This window comes from Venturia canescens, chromosome 1 (genome assembly GCF_019457755.1).
Source record: "Venturia canescens isolate UGA chromosome 1, ASM1945775v1, whole genome shotgun sequence".
Lineage (NCBI taxonomy): Eukaryota > Metazoa > Arthropoda > Insecta > Hymenoptera > Ichneumonidae > Venturia > Venturia canescens.
The window spans coordinates 26452334-26477713 of record NC_057421.1 but is presented as its reverse complement, the minus strand read 5'-3'; the positions used below and the strand labels follow the sequence as shown (position 1 = coordinate 26477713).

General features: G+C 36.4%; 2 protein-coding genes across 4 annotated transcripts; both read right to left on the bottom strand.

Annotated features, from left to right (window-relative positions):
• Positions 1 to 1188: 1188 nt before the first annotated feature.
• Positions 1189 to 11282, bottom strand: LOC122411221 (ataxin-2 homolog). 2 transcript variants are annotated; one of them, XM_043419866.1, is made up of 4 exons: positions 9473 to 11282; positions 3107 to 3371; positions 2006 to 2373; positions 1189 to 1432 (listed from the first exon to the last, which is right to left on the bottom strand). In XM_043419866.1, the coding sequence occupies exons 1-4, from the start codon at positions 9521 to 9523 to the stop codon at positions 1292 to 1294; spliced, it is 825 nt and encodes a 274-aa protein (XP_043275801.1). In that variant the 5' UTR covers positions 9524 to 11282; the 3' UTR covers positions 1189 to 1291. The 2 variants fall into 2 exon arrangements, with proteins under 2 accessions (XP_043275801.1, XP_043275811.1); XM_043419876.1 differs by lacking the exon at positions 9473 to 11282 and adding an exon at positions 4616 to 5970.
• On the bottom strand, positions 9280 to 24432 carry LOC122411202 (neuropeptide Y receptor type 2). Of its 2 annotated transcripts, XM_043419843.1 has the most exons (9): positions 24194 to 24431; positions 23517 to 23819; positions 20077 to 20256; positions 19549 to 19643; positions 17604 to 17756; positions 17033 to 17227; positions 15889 to 16023; positions 11298 to 12363; positions 9280 to 9547 (listed from the first exon to the last, which is right to left on the bottom strand). In XM_043419843.1, exons 2-8 carry the CDS (start codon positions 23739 to 23741, stop codon positions 12180 to 12182), a joined length of 1167 nt encoding a protein of 388 aa, XP_043275778.1. In that variant the 5' UTR covers positions 23742 to 23819; positions 24194 to 24431; the 3' UTR covers positions 9280 to 9547; positions 11298 to 12179. The 2 variants fall into 2 exon arrangements, with proteins under 2 accessions (XP_043275778.1, XP_043275768.1); XM_043419833.1 differs by having other exon boundaries at positions 23517 to 24432.
• Positions 24433 to 25380: the final 948 nt, after the last annotated feature.

The following is a 25380-nucleotide window of genomic DNA, read 5'->3' as shown; positions in this document are numbered from 1 at the left end:
TTCCCGCGAGTTTAACAGAAAATCCATCGAATCGGTTTCCTTTCGGACGTATCCATGTGCCTAAATCAATAAAAATTTCACTGGCAGTCTGCTGAGTATGAAAGCTCACTCATTGCGTTATTTTACAGCGTTTTATGGATGTTTGAATAAAATTCCTCGAAGATGCACATTTTTTTGTGAACAGCAATGATTAATATATAAAATATGTGAATTAATGTCGTTCAAATAATGAAAAAACATCGACACTATCGTATGAATGATACGCTTCCATAACTAGCTGTTTCGCCAGTGAATTCACCATTGTTGGAGTTATAAGATCGCTCATTTATTATCCCTCTGCTTATCCAACTTAATAGTTTCTACAATTTCTGAATATTATCTCGGCATCGATCAACTATGGTAACCAGTAATGATTTGGAGACATCGCACATATCGGCTCTCGAGGGCGAGAGAGTGAGTGGGAAAAAAGAGAAGCAGATCGCGACTCACTAGCGTAATTCATGTACCTGACCACACCTTGAACAAAAATGTTAAAAAAAAACCTAAAAAAGGATGTAAAAAATCGAGAGCACGATCGTCAAGGCCTCACTTTCTCCGCACACTCTTACCCTGACACTCCATGGTTCGGTCAATCTCGCCGGACCCTCCCCATACTCACATGTGTATACATGAGTCATGAGAGGACTCCAACACATTATTCGACATGACCTCGGGCTATTTTATGGATGAGCGAGACCTATCGATAATTCGATTTCCTCGACAGTGACTAGAAGCTGCACACTGATATCACATGCAGCTTCAATCACTATTTTCACATGCATTAACTCATTATCATAATTATTGCCGTGGCAAAAATTTATGGAAAAAATAAATCAACGGTGCACCTCATTCTATGAATCTGTAGTGCAGTCTCTCTTTCTTTTCCTCTTCTTTTTTCTCATTTGAATATTTCCATTTTTCAGGGTTGGAAATGAAACTTCTGACAAAACTTTTGTTGAACTTTTTGTTTGGGCTTTGATGATAAGGAATGCGAGAGATTGATTCGTGACAGTTTTTGAAATTTTGTGATCAACGTGCATCTGTGCATCTGGAGCGGTGAATACAAATCCGCTGGATTCGAATGAAAATGGTTTTTTTTTTACTCTCAATAACGTGGACTGCCTACTACGAAATAAAAACAAGATGAAGGATGTAGAGTGGCCCCGAAAAGCCTCATTTTTACATGATTTATTTACAATTTTGGGTTTAAAAATGTTACATCGGTAAAATGAATAACTTTATTCAGCGTAGCTTAGAAATCAAATTTGTAACCGTTTCCTGATACTTTGACGTGAGCGACGGACGGCGCGGACGAGAATGCAACCCCCAACAAGCTCTGACTAGGTTGATGCTCTTGTTGCACCTGCTGCTGCAACTGCACTTGCTCCGGTATCTGCGAACGAGTAGTTGCAAATAATAAACACGCGTATGATGAATTGACCTCTAAAACCTCGGCGTATTGTCGATTTTTCATAAATCAATTAAAATTCCACTCACGGAGTGCTCGAAAATCTTATGAACTGACTTTCACTAGGGTTCGTAAGTGAAATGTTTAGAATCTAGATTAAACTAAAAGTTGCAATGAAATTGAATTAATTCCCAGTGTCAATAGAGTTGTAATATTCGTGAGAGCACACGAAAAGAAAAAGAAAAAAGCAAATGAAATTCGGCGAACTTTCGAGGCAAAAGCCTGAGGCGTAAAAAGTCACGATGGACAGTGATTTGCGAGGTCACAATTGCGAAAGAATTTTAGTTCTGAAGCAAATTTGATCGAACGCGAATCAACGCAACCCATACATGCGACAGTACGTTCAGCCTCGAGGGCAGAGTTTGTGAAAAAAGAGAGCAGTGGGAACAGGCGAGCAATTTTTTTCCTGTATAGCATTCAAATGTGCGAATAAAATGAAGAGAAAAAGGTTCTTCAATTTTTGTAAGCTGGCTCGTTGCGCAATCGCGATCGTTATACCTGCTGCGAAGTTTCGTGAACCGGTACGTGATGCGATGTATGACCTTGATTTTGGTTCTGGGCGTTGGCCTGTAATTGCAACTGAGCTTGTTGCTGTCTCAAGGCCAGAAGTTGACCCAATTGTAATTGGTAAGAAGAAACATCGGGATACTGCTGATTCTGTTGTTGCTGCAAATATGCTTGAGTTTGGGCTTGCTGCTGATAGTGTTGATATTGGTTCAAATATGCTTGCGCAGTCGCTTGATCAATTGGCCCTTGTTGCTGATACGAATAAGCTGCTGCAGCTCCCGGATTCAGTGGCACATTCGAAGCATACGAATTCGGAATATTTGCATACCCATTCGAAACTGGTGCTGTTGAGAAGTAGCCTGTTGTGAAACATAAAAAAAAATCATATTTTGGAAACTTCCTTCCCAATTTCAATACCTTCATTCGTAATTAATTTAATTACAAAAAAAGATTGCACAATTCATTGATTCAATAGAACGAGCTCCTTAAAATTCAAATCTGTTTTATCAAGAGTGTCATTCACGAAAAGTAAAAATTCCGCAGAATGCTTCCAATGGTTCGGAATGTCACGGTTCAAAAAAGAGGTTCCACAATCGAATCTACATTTAATGAACTCGATCGAATTTCGATGAATATTTCTTTCTTTAAACGCGGATGAAGTTTCATTTAAAAATTACGAATTTCTGGTAATAAGTTATGGCTGCTGTAGATTCGTATAATTTCTTTCTTGCTTGCTATTCATGTCTTTTTAACAGAGGAGATTTTCAAATTTTGAAAGATTTCGAAGTCACGTATTCTCCAATGAATTGAGTAAAACTTGGAGAGTAACGAAAATTTTAGTTTTTCGTGCATAATGAACGTCGTTTTTTACGAAAATATTTTCTATATTAATGAATATCCGATTTATGTAAATTTTTATAAGACGCCCAACAAAGAAAATGGAATATCGAGCATCGATTTTGACCGACGTTATATAGCACCGAGCTCTGCGTCATCGATGAATAATGTTTCTCAAACTAAATTTAATGTAGTCAGCGGGTAGAAGAGATAAAAATAAAAGAAACAAGGGTGATTATTGATTCGGAGCCTCACCGAGTCCTGGATTCCTATAAGCAAGGGCGTTCGCAACATTCGGTAACACTTTCTGAGCTAGATGTGGATTACCGATGCTCGAAGTGAATGATTGATGAGAGCTTGGACCGTTGAAGGAAAACGATGTTTGTGTGAGTCCTGGCCGTACGAAACTGAATGAAGCGTGTTGATCAGAACCTCCTAACAGGTTCGAAGGTCGGATCCCATTCGAGGGAGGACCACCCATTACCATTGTGCACGAGAGTGCGAAAAAAATGAAGTATTTCTATCAAAGTAAACATTTGAATTTAGTGTACACGTGCAACTTATCAAAACATTTATTCATTGAAGGTAAAATTTCAGTGTTTCAATTCCGCGTGATATTCTATGCGATATCACTGTTAAATTGGCGATTCAGTGGAAATGTGTGATAATATTTATCAACAAAGTAGTTCGGCCGTTCTATGACTAGTCAAGTTCACAACTACTTTATGTTGATTAAATTCAAGCCTAAATTATTAATAAAATTAATAAACACATTGAAAATGCTTTTATCACGAGAATGTAATAAAATGCTTTAAGAATATCATAAAAGATTAAATTTATATTTCAACTTGACTAGTCTATAATTGATCCGATACTGGTGACACTAAATACACAGAAGGTAGGGAACATTTTTATTGTACAAAAGATAGTTTATATCGGTGTAATGACACCGAGAAAAAGGAATGGTCAATTCCTTTAAAAAAGTGCAACTACTAAACGAATGAAAGTACGTGAGTCAGTCTCCAAAACAAATTTGACGAAATTCCCGTGATTCCTGAATTTGTCCAAAGTTCAATCAGCTGTTACCAGCAGTCCAACGTAACGCCTGATATCCGCCTTCGACGCGTCAAGAACTGAAGTTTTTTCATGTTTTCTTTCGTAAAAGCCCCGTAAGGTAATGTTTTTTTAAAGCAACGGAATCTGTGATAAATTTTCTTCACGATATAAACTTTTCCGAAGCCCGAACACCGTACCATTTTTTTACAATTAATATTATTGAGTTCCCCCATAGGGTACCGTATTAAAAACTCAAAATTGCAAATGAATTAATTCAAAATTTTGCCCCGTAAGAGGCCCCCGAACTGTGCTAATCGTTATCAAGGGACCTTAAACTATTATTTACCGCAAAAAAAAGTGGACCTTCTCCATACTTTATCGAATGCCCGAACTACTTTCGATGTGTCGAATTCGCTATAATCGTTAGTACTCCATTTGCTCATCTCAATTTGACTTCCGATCTAGCAGCCGGTTGTTTTTGTTAAAAAAAAATGTCCAAGTTCGAAAACCATGAAAAATGTTTCAAAGTACTCGCGTAAGATGCGCGTTTCATTGCATAAAATGTTGGGATGGTAAAACTTCGATGGAAACGAAGGTCACATTGAAACAAAAAACTGGGAAAAATAACTTCATGATTTCACATCACATAAAATAAGTTCGCCAGGTATTGTATGTCACACGAAACGAAAAAAATGCATTCCGACTTACCGTCATTATATAGTAAAAATGAAAAACACGAAAATCCTTGGCACAGGCCGAAAATCTTGTGGAACTTATACGAAAACGATTTTTCTTGTTGAGACTAAATGAGAAAATTTAGAACCGGTGGCGTTGACAGCTCGAACGAAAATCAGACAAGTAATCCGAGTTGAAAGGTGTGCGTGGGGAGTTATATACCACGGAAGTATTCGGTACAAGTACGTGAGGTGCATCTTACTTATTAAAATTAGACCTTGATTCACCACTTTCTCCGTGAATCCACGCTTCTTCGATACAGAGACACGTGCAGACATAGATGTTCCTCGACTCGATGTTTCAACGCACCAACACATCGGCGGATTCAAAAACGTGCGATGATTGAGTTTACAAAGCGAAAGCATTTTTCTTTCTAACGCACTTTCCTATCTCGTCATATGCCTGTCTAAATTTTCGATTAAGGACTTCCATTCATTGGCATTGCTGAAGCAAGCTATAAGAAATTTCCTGTATACACTTGAAGAAAGTTCCAGTCGAAATTTCTTCTGCCGAATGCAGTTCCAAATAGTTTCGAATGCATTTTTTCTAGTTATGGTCGCATAGTTTTGTACCGTTCGTTTCATTTGCTCAAAACTAATAATATTGAAATTTCTAAATGTTTCGTACTGCATTTCTGTTTCTTTCTCATTGAAAAAAAGTGCAGTACAAAGCAAAGGCGCTGTTCGATTTTTCTTATGCTATTTCGAATTCCACTATGAAGTAGTGGCGGTGTATCATATCACCGAAGTCAACTTGTAAGAGAAAATGTTGGAAAGCATCCACCGAGTCGAATACATTTCAAAAAATCCACATCGAGCACGCTCGTTTCCTCCAAATCTCTTGATCAGAACCTCTCATAAAACTTATACTGACGATCACAGTCAATGTTATTCCGGAGAAGCCTCTTTTGTTTTGGAGGGAGCTGATACATTTTTGTTTCATCTCTATGGAAACGCCCTAAAGTGCTGAATCGTCATTTGTTTGCCTCGATCCACCTGAATTGTTCCATCGACACATTAATCGGGGCAAGTTTTTTCTTTCATTGAATCCTCAACATCTTCCTTGATTCTGTAACGCATCCGCAAGTGTTGGATTTATAAAGCTGTGGAGATCGAACTCGAACGTGTCAACTCAAAAAACGCAGAAACGAAGTGCTGTGAACGTCAGACAATTAGATTTTTGCTCCACTAGAAGAAACAATTCGACCGCCGTGTCGTCATGGTTGATTCCCTTGAAGTTCAACGAAATCAAGCTTCTCTTCCATTCATTAAGAGTATGGATCAGTCGACTAACCTCACTTGGAATTTTTGAAATTGAAATTCTCTGACACCGTTTGACTGATTAAAAAAAGGCTCTGTCAGCCTACGCAGAACGATGGCAAAAATCGACTGACAGAGCCTTTTTTTAATCAGTCAAACTGTGTCAAAGAATTTTGATTTCGAAATTTGCAGCTATCTCTCTCGCACTCACGGTTGCGATATACCGACTGATCCATCCTCTTAAAGCGAGAATACATGAGCGCGCTTCCACTATAGAGAGGTTCTCTCAACCGCTTAACAGAAATTCATACTTCGTGAAGTGTTAATTGCAATCGATTGCAATAGTGTTCATAGTGTGGAAAACGATTATTCAAAATGTCGAATATTATTGAATTTAAAGAAGCTCATGTGTTACTTGTGATTCAAAAAAGCAACTGAACTTTTTGCTCTTTTCATGATCGAAGAAACGGTTAAAATTTATTCTCGCAATTATTAAAATAACGTGTAACTTATTTGTTGAGATTGATAATTTTTTAGTACAATGATAGCGATTAAAATACTTTCGTAGTAAAATCGTCAGGGAAAATGTAACAACAGCCATATTCTATTTATATGCGTATTAGGGTGCTTCAAAAAAAATCGATTTTTTTTTTCGTGGGCCGAAGAGGGATGTTAGTACATGTAAAAAAAGTGATTTTCCCAAAATTTGAGATTAAAAAAAAAATATTTAGCGGTCCCTCAAACGACTTTTCTATGTTTTTTCCTATTTTGAGGAAAATCATCATGGAAAAAGTCTTAAAAAGTCATGAAACGTTATGTAAACATAAAATGCACTTTCTTTGTTGAATAAGTGAAATATTGTGAACATAAAATACATTGGAATAATGCGCTGAACATCAGTATACTACACAATTTCATTGCTAAATTATGTTATGTTTTTTAGGGTGCTTCAAAAAAAATCGATTTTTTTTTTTCGTGGGCCGAAGAGGGATGTTAGTACATATAAAAAAAGTGACTTTCCCAAACTTTAAGATTAAAAAAAAAATATTTAGCGGTCCCACAAACGATTTTTCTATGTTTTTTCCTATTTTGAGGAAAATCGTCATGGAAAAAGTCTTAAAAAGTCATGAAACGTTATGCAAACATAAAATGCACTTTCTTTGTTGAATAAGTGAAATATTGTGAGCATAAAATACATTGGAATAATGCGCTGAACATGTGCATTCCAGTATACTACGCAAATTCATTGCAAAATTATGTTATATGTTTTTTGAATATTTAGCTCGGAAATAATTTTTCTCTGCGCTGAATATGAAGCATATTTTTCCCATGTTTTTTGCGAAGCCCCTAGCTCATGTAGCTGTTGAGCTTCGTCCTTGTCGTGGTCATAGTAGCTCTGTTTATATTGCTTCGCGGTCTACAATGTAACAAGTACAAGTGCACTAGTACGAACAAAAATGTCATACGAACAGAAAAGTCATTTGAGGGACTGTTTAATTAATGATTTTTTTTTTCAACACAAAGGTAAAGTTTCATGTATTCAAGGGAGAAGTGCATTTTATGTTTGCATAACGATTTATGATTTTTTTCATGACGTTTGTCCCCAAAACAGGAAAAAAATACAAAAGTCGTTTGAGGGACCGTTATATATTTTTCAAAAGATCTGAAAATTTGAGTAAGTCATTTTTTTTACATATACTAACACCCCTCTTCGGCCCACGAAAAAAAAAAAATATCGATTTTTTTTGAAGCACCCTAATGCGTATGCATATCCATATTTTAAACCAGCTGGCTCATGGTGTTGTCAAACCTTCCACTGTTTATGTCGTTATTACTCGTTAACCTAAAATAAGTATTTTACGTTTTCCATTCCCAAGTGATTTTCACCGGTAACGAGGTTTTCTTAAGACATCATTGATATTTAAGGAGGGTGGCTAGGGACGATACAATGTTGCCATGCTAAACCATGTAAAATACATTAAAAATTTTAAAATGATAAGAATTTAATAAAATTTGGTCAACATATTCTTCAGAGTTAAATTTGACAATACAAATTTTTTAAGATTTTTCTTCTGTACAGTTATCGAGTAATTGATCACTAAAGTTCACGTGTATAAGCATAGCGTTTCCATATATATAGGTATACATTCCGGGCATGAGAAATCTGCTTTAATGCGTAATTACTCGATAACTAAGCAGAAGAAAATTTTGAAAAAAATTGTGTCTTCGCACTTGATGTTGAAGAACAGTATCACCAAATTTGATCAATTTCTTATCAATTTGACGAACGTAGCCACCCTCCTTAAAAACATTGTTATTTCCTTATCCTCGTTTTTGGCTCTTTTAAAGTTGGGAGGATCCTATTTCATTAAATCCGAATCGTCGCCCACCAAGTGTACCTGCCATAAGAGCCTATGGATAACCCTTCAAAAAAATGTAATTTTCGTTAATTGTTTTCTCGACAACGAGACCGTAGATTCTATAATAATTCTGGGAATAGATGCACGCTGTATATTTCTAGCACTACTCACTTACGACCCGTGAAGGGACCCCACAGTTCACATCGAGTTAGGTCACTCTAAATACATGTACAAGCGTTTGCGTGACAGGGAGGGTCAATCACATCGACAATTTTGATATTCCACCAAAAGTTATGCAACTTGTACTGCATGTATCCAGCTTCCAGATAAATTAGACACAGAAGCTGTCGTTCTGACAGGACTCGTAGTAAATTGTACTTTACGTTCATTCCCAGATGCTGCCCTTTCACCGGTCATATGTTCTCCATTCTCGTAGTGCGAAGTTGACATGCACGAAGCGTACATTCCCATTTCACCAAAGTCCCTATACAGATTCTTCTTTTATTCATTTCTTTTTGTAACACTACTACTCATCTTCATTACCAACATTGGTCTAATGTTTATAGGAGTGATCGAAGTTTCCTCTCAATTTGAATTTTCTCTTGTAAAGATCGATTCGATAAACATTTCTGGAGACTGTTCCTACAATTCGAAAATGAAGATTGATCTGTGCACTGGGTAACCCACTGTATCACAACTGAGGACTTCGTTAACCAGTCGAAACAATTAGTTCGTGAGCAGATGTATCGTCAAAGTTTTTTTCAGTTTGCAGTCCCTTATCGTCCTCGGTCAGTGCTCTTTAAAGTAAAAATAAGTCGACTGCAACTACAGACAAAGGAAGGGAGCGAAGGGAAGGGCAGAGGAATAGTTTGGAAGCTAAAATAGTTTGGGGGGGGGGGGGGGGAAGACGATCTTGGAGCATAGAAGTAACAAAGTCATTGCTACCAAACTTAATTTTTTTCGAATACTTCGATGGAAATTGGCATGCAAGAAATTTGTGGTAATAAACGTCGAACTGTTTTGGGCTTAATGCACTCGATATTACAGTTTACGTAGCTGACATTTACACATTATAGACTTGTTCTATGATATACACTTAATGTATCGACTTGAATTAACAATCGTAACCAGGGTATATCTGAATTTTTTCATGGGCCTACTTGAAACATACTTTTGTTTTTGTTCACTTATTTATCATTCTTACCACGTACCTTTAGAGCACTCACACCAATACCATTTCCCATATCACTTTTTAGCGTCATACCGGACCCATGAAATTTCAAATCCTGCAACAATGTGATAGAATATGTTTTTACATTTTCTGGAATTATATGCTGCAAAGCCCGTCTCAAAATTTGGAGCTTTTTTGCAACATTCTTACACCACGCTTTTACAATTCAAAATAGTCGTAATTAGACCTATTCTGAGTGAGGAACTCAGCGTTCACTGATGCCGACTAACAATAAATTGAATATTGATTTTTTGGATATAAAAAATTTCGACTCCGGGCTGTCGTAAGTTATTTCATCTGAATCCACGTGAAACTCAGTGTGAAGTTCCAAATAATTTTAACCTCGAAACTGTTAGCTTACGATAACTGTTGATCATTAATTGCGACGGAATAAGTGCTGAAAACTTTCTCACTTGACGCTCAAAGTTACTTTACGGTGTACATAATCATCGAATATTCAAAAAATATGATTTTTTTTAAATGTTTGCAAAATATTTGCTTTTTTAAATGTAATTCACGTACGAATGAAAATCCATTACTTCCATGTGAACGACGATACGGTTTTATCTTGATCATCAAAGTTAACGATAAAAGTTCTTAAAATAACGAGACCTTTAAAGAAGAACGGTGAAGCAATTATAAATACATTTATCGAGTCACCTTTCCCCAAGTGAAATTCACGGCTTAATAACTTTGATTCATCCTCAACTAGCATTCCATTGATAAAATTCCATTTACTCAAATAAATTCTAATAGAATTAGGAAATCGTGTCGTCTTATGCTGATGAATATAGAGACTAAAAACCATTTTAAATGGTGTCCGTCAACCAATGAACGGAGGAAATAGTTAGGAATGCAATTACCAAAACTCAGGAGCATGTTTGGAAAACTTTTAACAATCAACATGAAAAAATACTATAAAAATGATTAGAACTTCATGTGGATTAGTAAAAAAGAACTTTGATGAAAAACAGCTCGTTTTTCGAATAGTATAAAAAACCATGTTCGTTGTATTTTCATTAGAAGTTAAATTGAATAAAATTTTTTAAAACAAATGCTTCGCTTGCATTTTGCGAATTGGATGTCAACACAAATCCGCTACTAATTCCCTTTGCAGCATGCTATCGATTGTAGCTTCGAGCGCTGTGCACGTTCATTCCGCTCGAGTCACATTTCAAGAGCAGCGACGCAACCCATTCACAATGTTCTTTCCATTTCGCTACGCTTCGTCATGTGCTTGAAGTTTTATTTTTCTATTCCGCACATCCCACATCGTTTTTTTTCTATCCTACGTATTTCGTTCCTCCCTGCATTTCTGCACGTTGTTTTTATCCATGAATTTTTCAATTATATTTTTGAGTCCCACTTTTCTCAGGGGACTCCCTGCATCACCTTCATCCCGAATCCTACACTTTTTACCAGTTTAATTGCGTTTCTGCCTCGCTGTTACTCCTCCGAACCTTCTTGAAATCCTTTCTGTTTTATCGTCTCCAATTTTTCGCCATGTTTCACCTTTTGCAGCTTGCTCCATTGTTTCCTTCAAATTCATTTCTCATTGAGATGAACTTCTATTCAAGACTCTATTAACCTCTTCCTCGCAAGATTTTCCCGGAAATTTCGAAAAAACCGATCTTTCCAGTTTTCATCATTTCAACCAAATTCTTCGCTGCTTTTTAATCGTTTCTACTTCTATCCCTTCGGCCGTACAGTCGGAGTTATTTATGATTATTCTACGTACTAAATATCTCTAAATCGCAATAGGAAGTTTGATGCAATCTCGTTGATTCCTCTAACTCTATACTTACGGATCCAAATTAACCCGCCAAACTATCCTGGTTCCAAGCTGCCCAACGTAGATGACGATTACATGACCTAACGACTAACGACATGAAATATATTTTTAAAAATAGTATACAGTTTGCAACATGACTATTCATATAACGTTCAATGACCCATAAAACGTTCAATTTTCTACGTCGTGACTGGTCTGTTAATCGATTTCTAAAATATTAAGTATAATTGTTTATTCAAAACTTGATGGTCTTCAACACAGAAGAATTTATCGTCTCTTCGTTTTCTTTATTATCTCAGTAGAATTCTACCTTCGCATAGTCGAGTTTTCGTCGAAATAAGAGAACATATCGCATAATTGACTCTTCCTCGTGTCGTCTTTCCTCACGACCATTTCATTCATAGACACACAAGCTTCGCGACCCCTCATTTCTGTACTTGAATTATTCATGCACTCACTCGTTCTCAGTATAAACTGATTATTTGAGTTGTAGAAACTAAATATTGAGTTTTGTTAGTAAATAAAAATCGAAATGTTACCTTATTATGGTCCTTGATCACTAATGACTTGAGCGAATTTCAATATCGAAATAACGAGTCAAGGAAGAGATAATTCCACTGCTGCCTTTTTTTCGTGAACTGTTAAAATTCCAATATTTTCATGCTGGAAATATTTAGCTCGATCTATTTTGTCAGTGGCTTCGAACACAGTAATGTAATTGAAACTGAGCGAGTGTTTTTTCACTCAAAAATCCATAAAATTTCAAAATGATGCTTCAACGTATAAAAAACAGGCTATTGGGGGGGTTGAAAAAGTATTACATTCGTGTCACAATCCGTGTGGAAAAAAAATGGTGTACGAAAGTGTTTATAATAAAATAAAACGGAACCGTTGCTCAGACGCAAACCATTCCTCTTGAACCTTCGGAGTTCTCGTTAGCCAATTTTCCGTTCCGTGAATTTGTACCGTAAGCGACATTCATGACTCCCATGGCATTTCGGGAGACCGATCCGGCCGTCATCTCAGTTGAATTTTCTGATGTTAGTGACAAGCAACGGTCACAGCACGCCAATTGAGCCCTGAAAGGACGCTTTGTTAAGCTGAGTGAAACGAGTGTGACGATTTTTTTGTTCAAATCTTTTCGATGCTGACAAGATTAGCTTTCCTCGAACGACTCTATTTTTATTCGAACAATGTATAACACATGCCATAACGATAGTAAAGGAAATATTTTTGAGGCAAGTTGCAACGGTCCACGATGAGTCGAATGACGATCATTTTTGAAGCCTTCGACTCCGCGGCAGACCCTGTTATGGCCGAGCCATTTATTTATAATTAATTTATTAGATAGTTTGAAGTACATTAAACTGATTATCATAGATTTATTTTATCGCTAAATCGTATAGGGGAGACCGGGGCAAAACGGGATACCCGAAAAATGAGAGAAATTTTTTTGTCTTTTTTTTTCAATTTTTATACTTGTCCAAAAAGAACATGAAACATATTTTTTCCAAAATATCTTGTTTTTTTTTTAGATATTGATTTTTTCAAAAAATTCGTTTTTTTCAAATTCTCTTTCTTTTACATCACTTCCAAAGCGAAAACGTTTTTGCACAGATATACAAAAAGTATTTGCATATCTGCGATTACTGCCTCGCAGATTATTGTTTACGACATTAATCGCAGATGTTTGCGGACCATCATGTGTGGTTACACCTGCACACGAATCACGTGCCCACTCCGCACAATTTTGGCACTGAATCCATGATTCAGTAGATAAAGAATACAAATTTTTACAAAATAAACATTGGCAATCTTCGTTATTATTCATATCATTAATTTTGAATTGAATTACAGAGGGTGCGTTCGACGTACGTTAGAGTAAAAGCGCTGAGATCGCTTTCAACGCTTACAGTGGTAAGTCGGAAGCTCTCGGTTACGGGTGCAAAATGCATCAAGGTGCATTGAATTGAAATCATAGTAAAAAAAAATTTCATGAGTTTTTGAGGGGTACCCCGTTTTGACTCAGAATTTTTTTGAAAATTGAAAAGAATCCCAGTACATTTAATAGTTTTTGGGAGTAAAAAATAGACAGAGCTTCCGAAACTTCTGAAAAGTTTAATATTTCCTTAGATATCCCGTTTTGCCCCGGTCTCCCCTATAGTTTCGAAATACTCAGTACGAATCGCTTCCTCTTGCGAAACCGAATTTTTTCTATACTATACGAAATTAACCTCTTTTAGTCAATTGCGAAACTTATTTCACAGATTCTACGAATTTCGAGTTTCTTCACATTATGAGAATCGTAAACGAAATGCATAATTCATTGCGAGAGCCCGGAACGACACTTGCTCACTTAGACCTACTTTTGTATTCTGCATACGCATTTGCTCAACAGTCTAAATTCTTACCCTGCAATTTCCTAATATCGGAAGCATCTATGGAGAATTGACAACCAAAATTTGTCAGTCTTTCGCTTATCTCCGGTCTAAGCGGAGCTCCTCAGGTATTATTACCTTGAGCCTGAGTCTTGTTCCACGCGTCTTCGAAAACAATCACTTAATATCCTTCAAACTATCTAATAAATAAATTATAAATAAATGGCTCAGCCATAACAACCCTATGCAAAAACCACCTGTAACAAGATGAAACAGCGCATGTCCTGATAGGAGCAGGAAAACGGAAAGACAAAGCTCCATGAAATCTCGTGACATGACCGTCCTCTTTAAAGATCTATTGAGATCATTATTTGGCAGATTATTTTTCCTTTTTTCCCAATGCTCGAAATGCCTTAGGCCAAACGTGAAATTGTATTATTTGAAAGAAAAAACTTAGTGGCTATTTATCCTCGGGTCGAGCGTTTCGAAGCATTTTTTTTCCCCGTTACATAAAATCCTATCGAATTATCTTAACTCTGTAGTAACCCATAAGTCATCGAGCCGAGTAGAATTTCTCGTACGATTGCAACATGAGAAAAAAAGTGAAAGCTTTTTCTGCTTGGTCAATGCTCTTATAATGGGAATCTACTAAACAGAGGAATGATGCAAATGTAATCTAGAGACGTGACAGCTTCTGGCTGGCGTGCGTATCTAACAGAAATGTAGAAACGATTATCCACGAAAAACCGCTCTGTTTCACGATCGTTAATTTCTCTTCGTTGGCATTTTTATTTTTGAATGCCAAAACTATTATTTCAGAAACTACAAAGTATCATTTCAATCAGAATAATTGACTAAAACTCAATTATCTTTCGATACTCGTTTCACTGATTGACTAGCCAAGAAAGGTCGTTCAGCATATTCCTCGATCAACAATTCAAAATAAAGCTACGAAGATCGTCGTAACGATGAAGTCTAAATTAATTTTCTACAAGGATATCATATTAACGAAATTTAAGATAATAATGTGCAGGATAGAGAGTTAATCACTCACTTGCTAGAAATAACGCAAGAAAAACAAGCCCAACTAGAACAAACTCAAACAAGCCATGTGACATAAACCGTACAGCAAGCCCAAATGTAAACGCAGTCGCATGCACCGTTCTGTCCCCATACTTGATGCAACTTTGCATCAATAAAACTAATTGTCCATAATATAGGATAATAAATATTAAAAGTAATAAATTTTTTAAAAATACGAAAAAGCAAATGCAAAAATATTTGAAGAATTAAAAGAAACGGTTTAATTGATAATTCTTTAAGAAAATACTTTTCATTCCTATTCGTTGAATAATTTTTACGAAACTACAGCAAGAAACAATTCCTTCAACATTGCATTATTGTGAAGTAAACAATTTGAAAATTCCTCTGCCCGTCAGCCTAACAATTAATTAAAAGAATTACGTCACTTGTTCAGATGGAAAACTGTACCCACTGCTCATCGTCGACAGAAATAAGGCAAGCAATCTCTGTTATTTCTGAATCTGAGTAGGTGAGTGTAGAAGTGCGAGTAATTACGCTCACTGTTTAGTCAGACGCTGAGAGTGCATGCAGGGAATGTGTATCATGAGTGCAAAATTTTAACATCTATAAATGACTGATTATTACTTCGATGGCACCATCAACAATTCTCTGTAATGATCCTAATCCTACGATTTAATTACTGTTTATATCAATGTTTGTTCGTGACTTAATTGTGTACTCGCAATTTCACTGATCGTTATTTCGACATGAAAATAGTTGCCGGGGACTTTTCATTCTCATAAAAGCATCGAAAAGTCTGACAGGGCTTGCGTACTCGCGGTGTGGAGTTTCTTGCCAGTAGATTCGTTTCAAGGTCACACGTGTGCTACAAAACTACCATCAAATCGACGAGGGCCCTCTAGGGAAGACCGTAGGCTTGGTCAGTTCATGAAGAATTTCACTAACAAAAATGAAAGAAACTTCACAGTAGCTAAGCACCTTAGTTAGCTTGTACCATAGGAATATCGATGAGTTTCAGAGTTTAAGGTAAAAACTGAAAAATTTTGAACATGTGCTGGTTCAGATGAAAATCTGTCCATTTTCTCTAAAACACCTTTCAATTGGCACTGAAAGTTAGCCAGCAATTTTCAATAGAATCGAAAATGTTCGGGGCCATGGACTGGGTAGTTTATCGTTAAATACCTGTTCCTCTGCCATGCTACGTACAAACTCGGTGTGGTAATGGTCGATAAGAACGCGATCCAAATGAACAGGGTGAACGTTACATCAAATACTCCGACGTTCTCGTAGGTTTCGACAGTAGAGAGTCTAGCGAGTCTGCAACATAATAAAAAAAATCACGTACAGTAACGTCCATCTTCTTAGGCTTCTTGAACGATGCAGAAAAATTTATCATCCAAAAATCGAGGACGTTTCCAACCCATTTTATTGAATACTATCCCCTCTTCGTTTTTTCCCTCGACACAAATGAATTTGTCGTTGCATTTTCTGACAGTTCGAGCCCCAACGTTCGAGAACAAGCGAAATAATTCGTTTCGTCGATAAATCTGGCAAAACTCATTAAAGTTTGCCGTACAGCAATGAAGTTATTCCTCGATAGGGGACCATGTTTTTAGAAAGCATGGCCAGAGTTCTTTCCAGTAAACAACAATAAAATTGTGTATTCGAATGAATCCCATAGATCCAACACTAGTAGTGTTGCATTTGAAAAAAAAAAACATCCTGAGCCCCCAGTCAATGCACGTAGAAAGTGCAGAATCGCGAGAAAAATATCTGCTTATCGTCAAATTCTATTTTCAATGTTTATTCACCATTCCAATTTCCGAAAAGAAAGTTTTGTTTTTATTCCTACTTCCTCCTTTAGCACTACTAACCAAGAATTGACTGCCCGAGGCTGCTTCCACTTGAACGACCACAACCCATTGGCTATTGATAAAGCTATGTGGCGTATGAATCATTCAACCGACATGTTGGCAGCAGCTCAACACCATAAAGAACCAGAAGAATTGGAGGATTCCCAAAATTATTATTCTTTGCTGCTAGATCCTTGGTGCTTTGGGTGGAGGCTCATTCCAGTAAATTCTTTTATAAACGAGATACTACTAGATCAGAGTTCTACCTTTAAATAAAACTAAATTGCGGTAAAAAAAAAAACTAAATTGTAAAGTATGCTCTGAGAAAGTAGACTCATTGTACAGGAACGTAAAAGGAAACATCGAAACATACGAGCTCACGATCTGCCGTGGTGCGAAGTGGGCTCATTTTATCGTTGGAAGATCTTTGTACTGCAATCGACCCTGCACAATTCTGAAATAAAAATACTCACCTGAGCACCATTAGAGGGCAAAAAAGTATGGCAAAGAGAGCGATCATGCAAGCGAGAAATCTCTGGGTACGTTTCTCCCTGCACGCATCTAATTCCACTTCGTAAAGATCACGATTCCGTGGAGCATGGAACAAGCCGACGGCTGCGTTAGTTCGTTTGGGACTCTCATTATTCTGCTCCTCCCTACGAATCGAGCTGAGAACACAAAATTGCGAACATTTATCAAAAGCTCCAGCAACAGTAGCCTGAGACCAAATGGTTATTAAAACATGTCTGCAGAGTTTAGACAACCTTTGTAGTGTACTTTGACGTTGTCATTTCGAATGTGCTTAAAAAAAGTTGCGAAACGTAACAATTCCTTACGTTCGCTGCTGTTTATTTCGAAACAGCTTATGAAAAACGTAGTTTTCTCAACGCCAATAGACACAAAGTGAGAATAAATAGACATTGCAATGCCAAGAATGAAACATTGTCAACTGATAAACGCTGCTTTCCGTTCATACACATTTTCAAACATTTTCAAACTATCTCCGGAACGGGGATGAAAAGGTATTCGTAGATAAAACCTCACCATCGTCCATTCAACGTGTTACGTTCGACTCTTGGGTGACGATCCGCTGCACGTGTCCGATATAATGCAATAGCCAACGATCCTTCCAGCGTTCTTAGCTCTCGGCCAGATTTCACGTATATATAAACGCTTATTACCAGTGGGGCAACATACCTGGGGGAAGAAATGGACTTCATAACGATGATGGAGTAGAACACGTGCAATTCTACTCCATTGGAATTTCTTCTTCAAAATTTCAATTTCGTTTTGTATCAAAATATGTACAAAGTGATAATTCTGAGTAAATAAATCGATTGCACTAGCCCACAAAAAAGTGTTTTACATATTTGACGTGATCCATCTATCGCTATATATTTCGAGCCGCTGAATTCAAATCCGAAGTTAATTTATCTGATAAATCTTCAAAATTTTGAGTAAGTTGCAAAAAACTGCAAAAATGGGCGAAAGTTGCGAAAAATTGTGGTTACGAATGTGAAAAAAATGTATCCGTTTCATTACTCAATATTATTATTGAAAATTTGTAATTTTTTACACAATGAATCAACACAAAGTACTTTTCATACAATTCATTTTATAATCACTTGAAATTATTTCATTAGAGAGAATCAATTATAACTGAAGCATCCATCGCGATGAATATAATTTATAAAACACTCTGGTACCCAACTAAAAAGAAAAAGAAAAACGAAACACTCGATCGCTCGAATAGTGCCAATCAGTCAATGTAAAATCTGTGATCTATCATAGATGTAAAAAAAATATGTACAATAGCGAAGACTTATCCAACGTCCTGTGCTGGAAATCTCAACGTTCTTTAAATGAGAATCGAAGCATGACGACTACACTCGAGCGAGATGACACTTGATCCTCCAACGTACTCGAATACTCGGGATCAATTTTCTCGATGAAGAATTTATGAAATCGTCAATTTTTTGTGATATTTAATGATTAATGATATTTCGTTCAAGAAAAAGAATGAAGATGATACTCGCGTAAACTGCTTTTTTTAAACGAAAAATTGATCTAAATTTCACAACGACTCATCGCTGGCTAAATCCGGAGACCAGGAATTTAAACACAGGGGAAATTCTCGATCTTATTATCATAACAAGTTATGTGGATCTCGGATAAAGCATGTCACACATTCTCGGGGAGATGCTCGCGCTCAAGCCGGGCCTTTGATTGAGTGTGAGAAATAATAAAATGTTCCACGTTCATGATTCCCTTGTCCAGAGAAATTTTATAATCATAAAAATATTTCGAGCGTGCATTGAAAGTTGGTGAACCACAACTCAAATCCCATAACGTATCTCCCGCAAGCATATTTGATCGAGCGTCACATGAATTGAGAACGATTGCAGTAATTCCGAAGTAACTGAATTTCGACGACTGTCAGTCAAAAGAAATTTCGTAAAAAAGTATCGAAAGTGAATTAATAGCACTTACGACTACCCAAATTTGTATTGATCGTCTATTCATTTTCATTTTTTGGATAATTGTCAAAGCATAGCCTGATGAATATCCCACTGAGATGAGCAGGAATAATTACGAACGATCTTAAGTCAAATTTTAAATGAAGTCGAACGATAATGTTTAGAAAGTTCTCAACGAATTCATGTAATTGAGGTAGTTTATGCACGAAATTTTGAAACTTTTCGTATGCTTGAACAATATTATTTCCATTAGAACAATAAGATGATTTTTGTTTCACTGCGATAAGCATATCCAGTTGGTGGGCGGCTTCTTGGGTTGTCCCAGCGGACAGCTAATCATGCGGATATGATACTTTAAGGGCATACTGATGAGCCCACTGTATTTATTATATACCACCCAGGAAGTTTCCTCGAGTGGTTGAAATAACAACTTCTTCAAGTACTCCAACCCTATAATTCAACCAAGACATGTATCTAATAAACAAACAAATATTACCCACAGAAACACTCACGTTAACAAGAAAAGTCCTCTTATGTACTGCTCTATATTATCCGTGAGATTGGTCAAGCACAAACCGAGGCCACGAAAATATTTCTTTTCGTACATCTGGAACAGAACAAATTATTCTTTCAACACAAGAGCAACAATCTCTCTCGAATGGAGTATTCATGATTTTTATTTGAATTACTAATAATTTTTTAAGATGGCTCAACAGTAGAGGAATATGGGGCAAAATGAACATATGGGGAGCAAAATGGATAGACGTAAAATGTGAAATTTTATAAAATTTATAAAACTTTCCTTTCAGATCCAAACTGTGTTCTGACGCGATCGTATGATTTCGAGGATTCTTCAAAACGATTAATCAACTAATCGAAAAAACGTAATTTATCTGAATTTTCAGCACAACGTGGAGAGTGTTTATTTGAAAAACGACGGAGAAAAGAAACTTCGATCTTTTTAAGAAATATACGTGTTCAGCTTCGAATTATTTCGTGTCTTCCAAACCGAGGAAATCAAGCAATGTAATTTCTCTCACCTCGAGATCATAATAAGTTGTGTATATTGGATGAGGTAGGATGATGCACACGGCGAAGAACCATGCACCGAGGGCGCACACGAATGCTGGTATTCGAGGCCTTCTTGAATCACTGAGAAATCTGTATCTGTCGCACGCAATGAGCAAATATGTCATCATCGAAACATGAATCGGAATGTCCTGGAACATGAAAAATCGCAGAAAAATGTACAACTACAGTTCAACCCTTTTCCGGATGACTCGGCAATTTTTTTTTTCTTTTATCGTCGAGGGCGCATTAATCACATCCTCTTATGGGACTTTCTTTTTTTCATCCGACCAATTCTAATTCTAAGATCAAATCTACAAATGGCGACCATTTCCATTTCACAAATCAAGAGAAATCTCGACCAATCTCGAGTAAAGATATACGGCCCGTCTTGACTTCCTTTGCCTAAATTTTTCTTTTTAATCCTTGGCGTCAAGACGCTGCCGCGTCTCTAGATTTGGATAATTTTTATGAGTGCGGCCCTGTCTCTTGACAAAGGGTAACTGTGGACATAAATTTTTATTGAGATGGTTCATTGACATAAACTGGCACATAAGAGCCATCGCAATGGCGATTCATTTAAATAATTTTTTCTCGAAATCGTAGATTTTATTTTGCAAACTCTGATACGAAGCAGTTACTGGAATTGGACATTTACGTGCCTGTATAATGTTTGCACAGAAAGCTTTTATTTTGACCATGCAACGATTGACGTTCATACATTCTAGTCCCAGTGAAAGTCCGATGATCCAACCGGGCTTTGATATAACGTTCTGAATTCTGGGAAATCATCCTCGCACTATTTTACAGCATGAACATCAAACATTGATATTGATTCTACGGTTTAAGGGCGGTTGTCACTGAGAACACAAAAAGGTTTAAGGGCTCTGAACAGAGGATTGAGTCGATACGTGCTCGAGCAAAATTTTCAACAAGATTAGACTGTGAAGTGGATTAAAATGAATTTATCATCTAGCATTTTCTGGTACGTTCATAATCAGACTGTGAAGTTTTGTTCTTACGTTTTTTAAGACTCCGAAATCCATATTTGTAGAAAAATATTTTCCCTCGATCTTAAAACTGTTTACTTTTCTTCGGAGATCGCTAAAGTCAACCCCGTTAATAGACTAATCGAGCGTTGATAAATTTTATCAAAACCTTATTTTTCAGTACTGAATATTCGCATTTTGAGCAATGCGACCAATTTGTATCACAATTTTGGATAATAACCACTTGCATACGAAGAATGTCTCACGCCCCATACGATAAGCAAAGCTCATCAACGAGAGCATTAACATTCATAATGTTGATAAGCAAAAATTTTGAGGTGAAGTTATTACGAAGTTGTACTATTTTTAAACCCAAATATTCGTTCAATTTTCAAATGAATTCGCTGTACCGTTTCAGTTCCCCATGTTATTGCGACTAATATAGAATTTTTCTTATTTATGTTTCAAATCTCTTTAAGGAAGTTGAGGCATTAAAATGAAAATGATGTCACCGCTTTTAAACCGATTGCATCTTATAAAGTGAAGTGTAAAAAAAAATCAGTTAAATTTTCAGACAGTTTAGGAGCGTCGTTGCTGAGAAAAATCAATAACAATTTGGGCCAAATAACACGTAATCTTATGGAAGTCAAGACACATTCAGTGATATCTCCGTTAAAAATGATGCTAAAAATATAAAATTTTTTGGGCAACATGAGCAAGGCTTGCCGAATAATGTCAATTTTTTTCAGATTTATTAGGAGATTTGCTGAGATTATATTAATAATAATCTGTATTCCGTGCAGTTTTTTGAGGCTAGAATCGTCATTGTTCGTGTTTTCGACTGAGCTTTCACCAGTTTTTCGTCTTTTTTTCCCCAACATTTCTTTAAAGTGTATGCAACATTGCCAAACTATAAACTGGCCTAACTTTTGAAAGGTACAGGTCATCACTTTTGGGTAAAAAAAATGACTGTACAGCCTCAACTTCCTTAATGATGCAGACTTGTATATGATTTTTATTCAAATAAGATAAGCGCATATCTTAATTTTTTTCACAATCTAAGAGCAAGTTACATTTTAAACAAACTTGGCAAATAAAAGTAAAAACCGATGCAATCTCAGGCTGCTTCAGCGTCATCTTTTCGCAGCAACATTTTCATCTTTCGCTAAAAAAACCCTCAAAGAGCTTGTGTTTTCAAATAATCTAGAAGAATTAAAAAATCGATCGTAAAATTAAAATTCATTGTTAGGAAAAATCAAATATTTTTACAAACAAAAAAATCACGCGAATACGGCTCGCATTATTTCTTTTTGATGGCGAATTTGTATGAATGGAAGGAGCGAAGATCCTCAAGGGTGAAAGAAGTGTAAATGCCCCGTGCATATGTCAAAGGTCTTCAATTTTATTAAGAAACGCGGTAGGGGCTCTTTGAATCATTTTCACGGACGAATGCTTTGAGTAAAACATCAGAAAATTCGTGACAATTTCCTATCGATTTTTCTTCTCCCATTGATCTTTGTAACACTTTATATTTACTACCGAACTATAGCCATAGAGATTCGTTACTATTCAATGATGTGCTTTTTTCCTTGTAATGTGCAGATCCAATAAATTGTTTTCGAAAAACATGTTAAGGTAGTTCATGCACGAAACGATTTTCTTAAGAAAGTCTTGATATTTACACAGAGTTTCAATGGGTAGTCGACTGACACGTATATCAAATTTTAAAGGGTTCGTCTTATTGGTTATCTAGATGAACGTGTTTAAATTTGAAGAAAAATACACAGGAGTAGCGTAAAAATCGTTTATCTTTCCATATAAACGAATGAACGCTTCTTACGAAGTTTATGAAAAGTACACGCAATAACAATGAAATCTGGGGAAAAATTCGAGACGATTGTCTTACCAGTAATTAAGATATATTACGTTAATTGAAGATTGAAAAAAATTGATAAAATGAGCACTCGTATCCTCACATTTGCTTGTTTCAGCATTTCGTTTCTTCTTGGCTTGGTTTATTCCTGTCATTTTATTAATACTTTTTTCTTGATCCATTTCCCTTTGTGTTTTCCCCTATGCGCTCTCTAAAGCGATTTTTTACATAAAAAACTATAGTATTTTCGTCAGGGACGAATGAAATTTCGGGTTCAGTCAACGATGGATCTCTGTTCAATCAACGGCTTGTAATTTCATCCACCAAAAAATAAGTTGAAAAAATGAATTTACAATTTCGAATTAATAACTCTGACATTAATTTAGAGCGATAATATCCTTAATTAGCAAGTAAATATGGACCCAATTTAGACACTCATAAAATACGATCTTACGGGCATGATCGGTCTTAAAATCGATGACAAAAAGATTGTCGGGGGAGGGTTTCAAGAGAAGTAATTCGAGAAAGAAGAAAGCCTGAAGGCTCGTACCTGGAGTATCGGCAAAAAGTAACATAAGAACTGGCCAAAAATCCAGTTATCGATGAGCAGCACAGCCAGAGTTAGTGGAAGAACGAAGACGCATTTTATGAGATCGGAGATAGCAATATTAATAAGAAAGGCGTAGGTCGGATCTCTGTGGAGTTTGTGACTCATTATGTGATACATCATCCCACAATTCATCACGATTCCGACAAGCACGAGTAGTCCATACATGAATATGAAAAGGGGATAAACTTTTTCGACGCTTGATCGAATGCGTGGTATCGAAAGATCTTCCTCTGTATCGTTGTTCTGTTGATGCATAAATTTCATGAGTGTTATCAAAAAGTTATCCGGTAATTCGTCAAGATCCTTTTGCCCAAGCCCCATTTTTCCTCGTTCGATTTTTTCCGGTTTCGTATTAATTAAAGATTCGTTATGCTTGAGATGATTTATTCAACAATTAATCAACAGACTTCGGTGAACGAAATAATATTTTTCTTCATATTGATATGCCACTGCGGAGATACCACGAATTCCAAGCATTCGCTTATACCCATCGCGTTTAAAAAGTTTAATGTTTTTTTAAATAACTTTAATTATAAGTATTGAAAAAAAAAAAAAAAAGTTTAAAAAAACCCGTGCAAATGCACATAATTCCCCCGATGAATTCGTAGTGATTTTACGTTTGCGTGAGTGTTGACTTCGCACGAATCACATTTCGATTACTGTTTTCCGTAACTTTTAGACAATCCCGTGAATTAATCGCTTTGAGAGATTTTCACCGAGTTTCAAATTTAACGTAACACTATTTTCATACCGAAGGGTGCGAAAATTTTGAAAATTATGATCGAGCGCAGACCGTGATCTCACCGAGACAAACACCGACTGGTCAGTCTCCGGGTTGGAGTACTCGTTGTTTATGTCAGCCAGATTCCAATACTCGCGCGAAACTTTCAAGCCTGCGTAGCAGAGTCATCCCTCTGAGCACGAGTTTCACCCTCGACAGGCCAATAATACGGCGTCGAGAAAGGGGCAGGGAGGAAAGGCAGAGGAAAAGTAAATTACTGCCCAAAATAACGATTCCTATACGAAACTCGTCCATCATAGAATCACCCTTTATTCGATTCGTTTCGTAGTTTATGAAGAGTTTTATCGACGTGAACTTATTAAGTACGTGGAGAAAAAGTTCCAGTAAAAAGCTACTATGGTGCGATAGGAGTAGGGTTCTATATCGTAATATTTATTAATTCTTACGAATATACACAGTAATTTTTAGCGAAGCGATAACTCGATGAAAATCTATGTTTACCAAAGCAAATATATCGGTACGAATGTATTATATACCGATATATTTAAAAATAGCGATAAATGGCATAATAATTAAAATTTACAGTTCATTATCGAGTCAACATAAATTTTACAACGTTTCCTCGGTGGACTACGTAGGAAATAAAAATAGCACAGTTTAAACCTTTGCCAGCGCAAAGTACGGAATGTAAAAGTTTTTATTCGGAGTTTACTTGGAAATTACAATGTTTTGGTAAAACCTCCAAAATCGAGTCCAAAATGGGAGGATATAGAATCCAAATACTATGGCGAGTTTTTTTATATTTTATGAAAAATAATAATTGTGATGAAAACAACTTTGAATGGTGTTTTGTGAAAAAATCTGATAAAATTTTTCAATCTGCTACTGTCATGGTTAATTCATGTGCACTGCTGGGAATCACCCTCGAATCCCCTACGAACTAACACAATGAGGGAGTATGCCTTGGAAAATTCAGGTTAAATTTGATTAAAACAGAAGCTACAAAAAAATGAGGGGAATGACGATTGACTAGGTTGAGAGAATGCGAGAAAAATCGAGCTG

Coding starts and splice junctions, on each gene's coding strand:
- LOC122411202 (XM_043419833.1), bottom strand. CDS start 23,897: ATGGGGCTTGGGCAAAAGGATCTTGACGAATTACCGGATAACTTTTTG. Junction 19,644..20,076: donor CAACTTATTATGATCTCGAG/GTGAGAGAAATT, acceptor GTTCTGTTCCAG/ATGTACGAAAAGAAATATTT. Junction 17,228..17,603: donor AACACGTTGAATGGACGATG/GTGAGGTTTTAT, acceptor TTGTGTTCTCAG/CTCGATTCGTAGGGAGGAGC.
- LOC122411221 (XM_043419866.1), bottom strand. CDS start 9,523: ATGACGCTAAAAAGTGATATGGGAAATGGTATTGGTGTGAGTGCTCTA. Junction 3,372..9,472: donor TTGGTGTGAGTGCTCTAAAG/GTACGTGGTAAG, acceptor TTACTTTGATAG/AAATACTTCATTTTTTTCGC. Junction 1,433..2,005: donor TTCACGAAACTTCGCAGCAG/GTATAACGATCG, acceptor ACTCGTTCGCAG/ATACCGGAGCAAGTGCAGTT.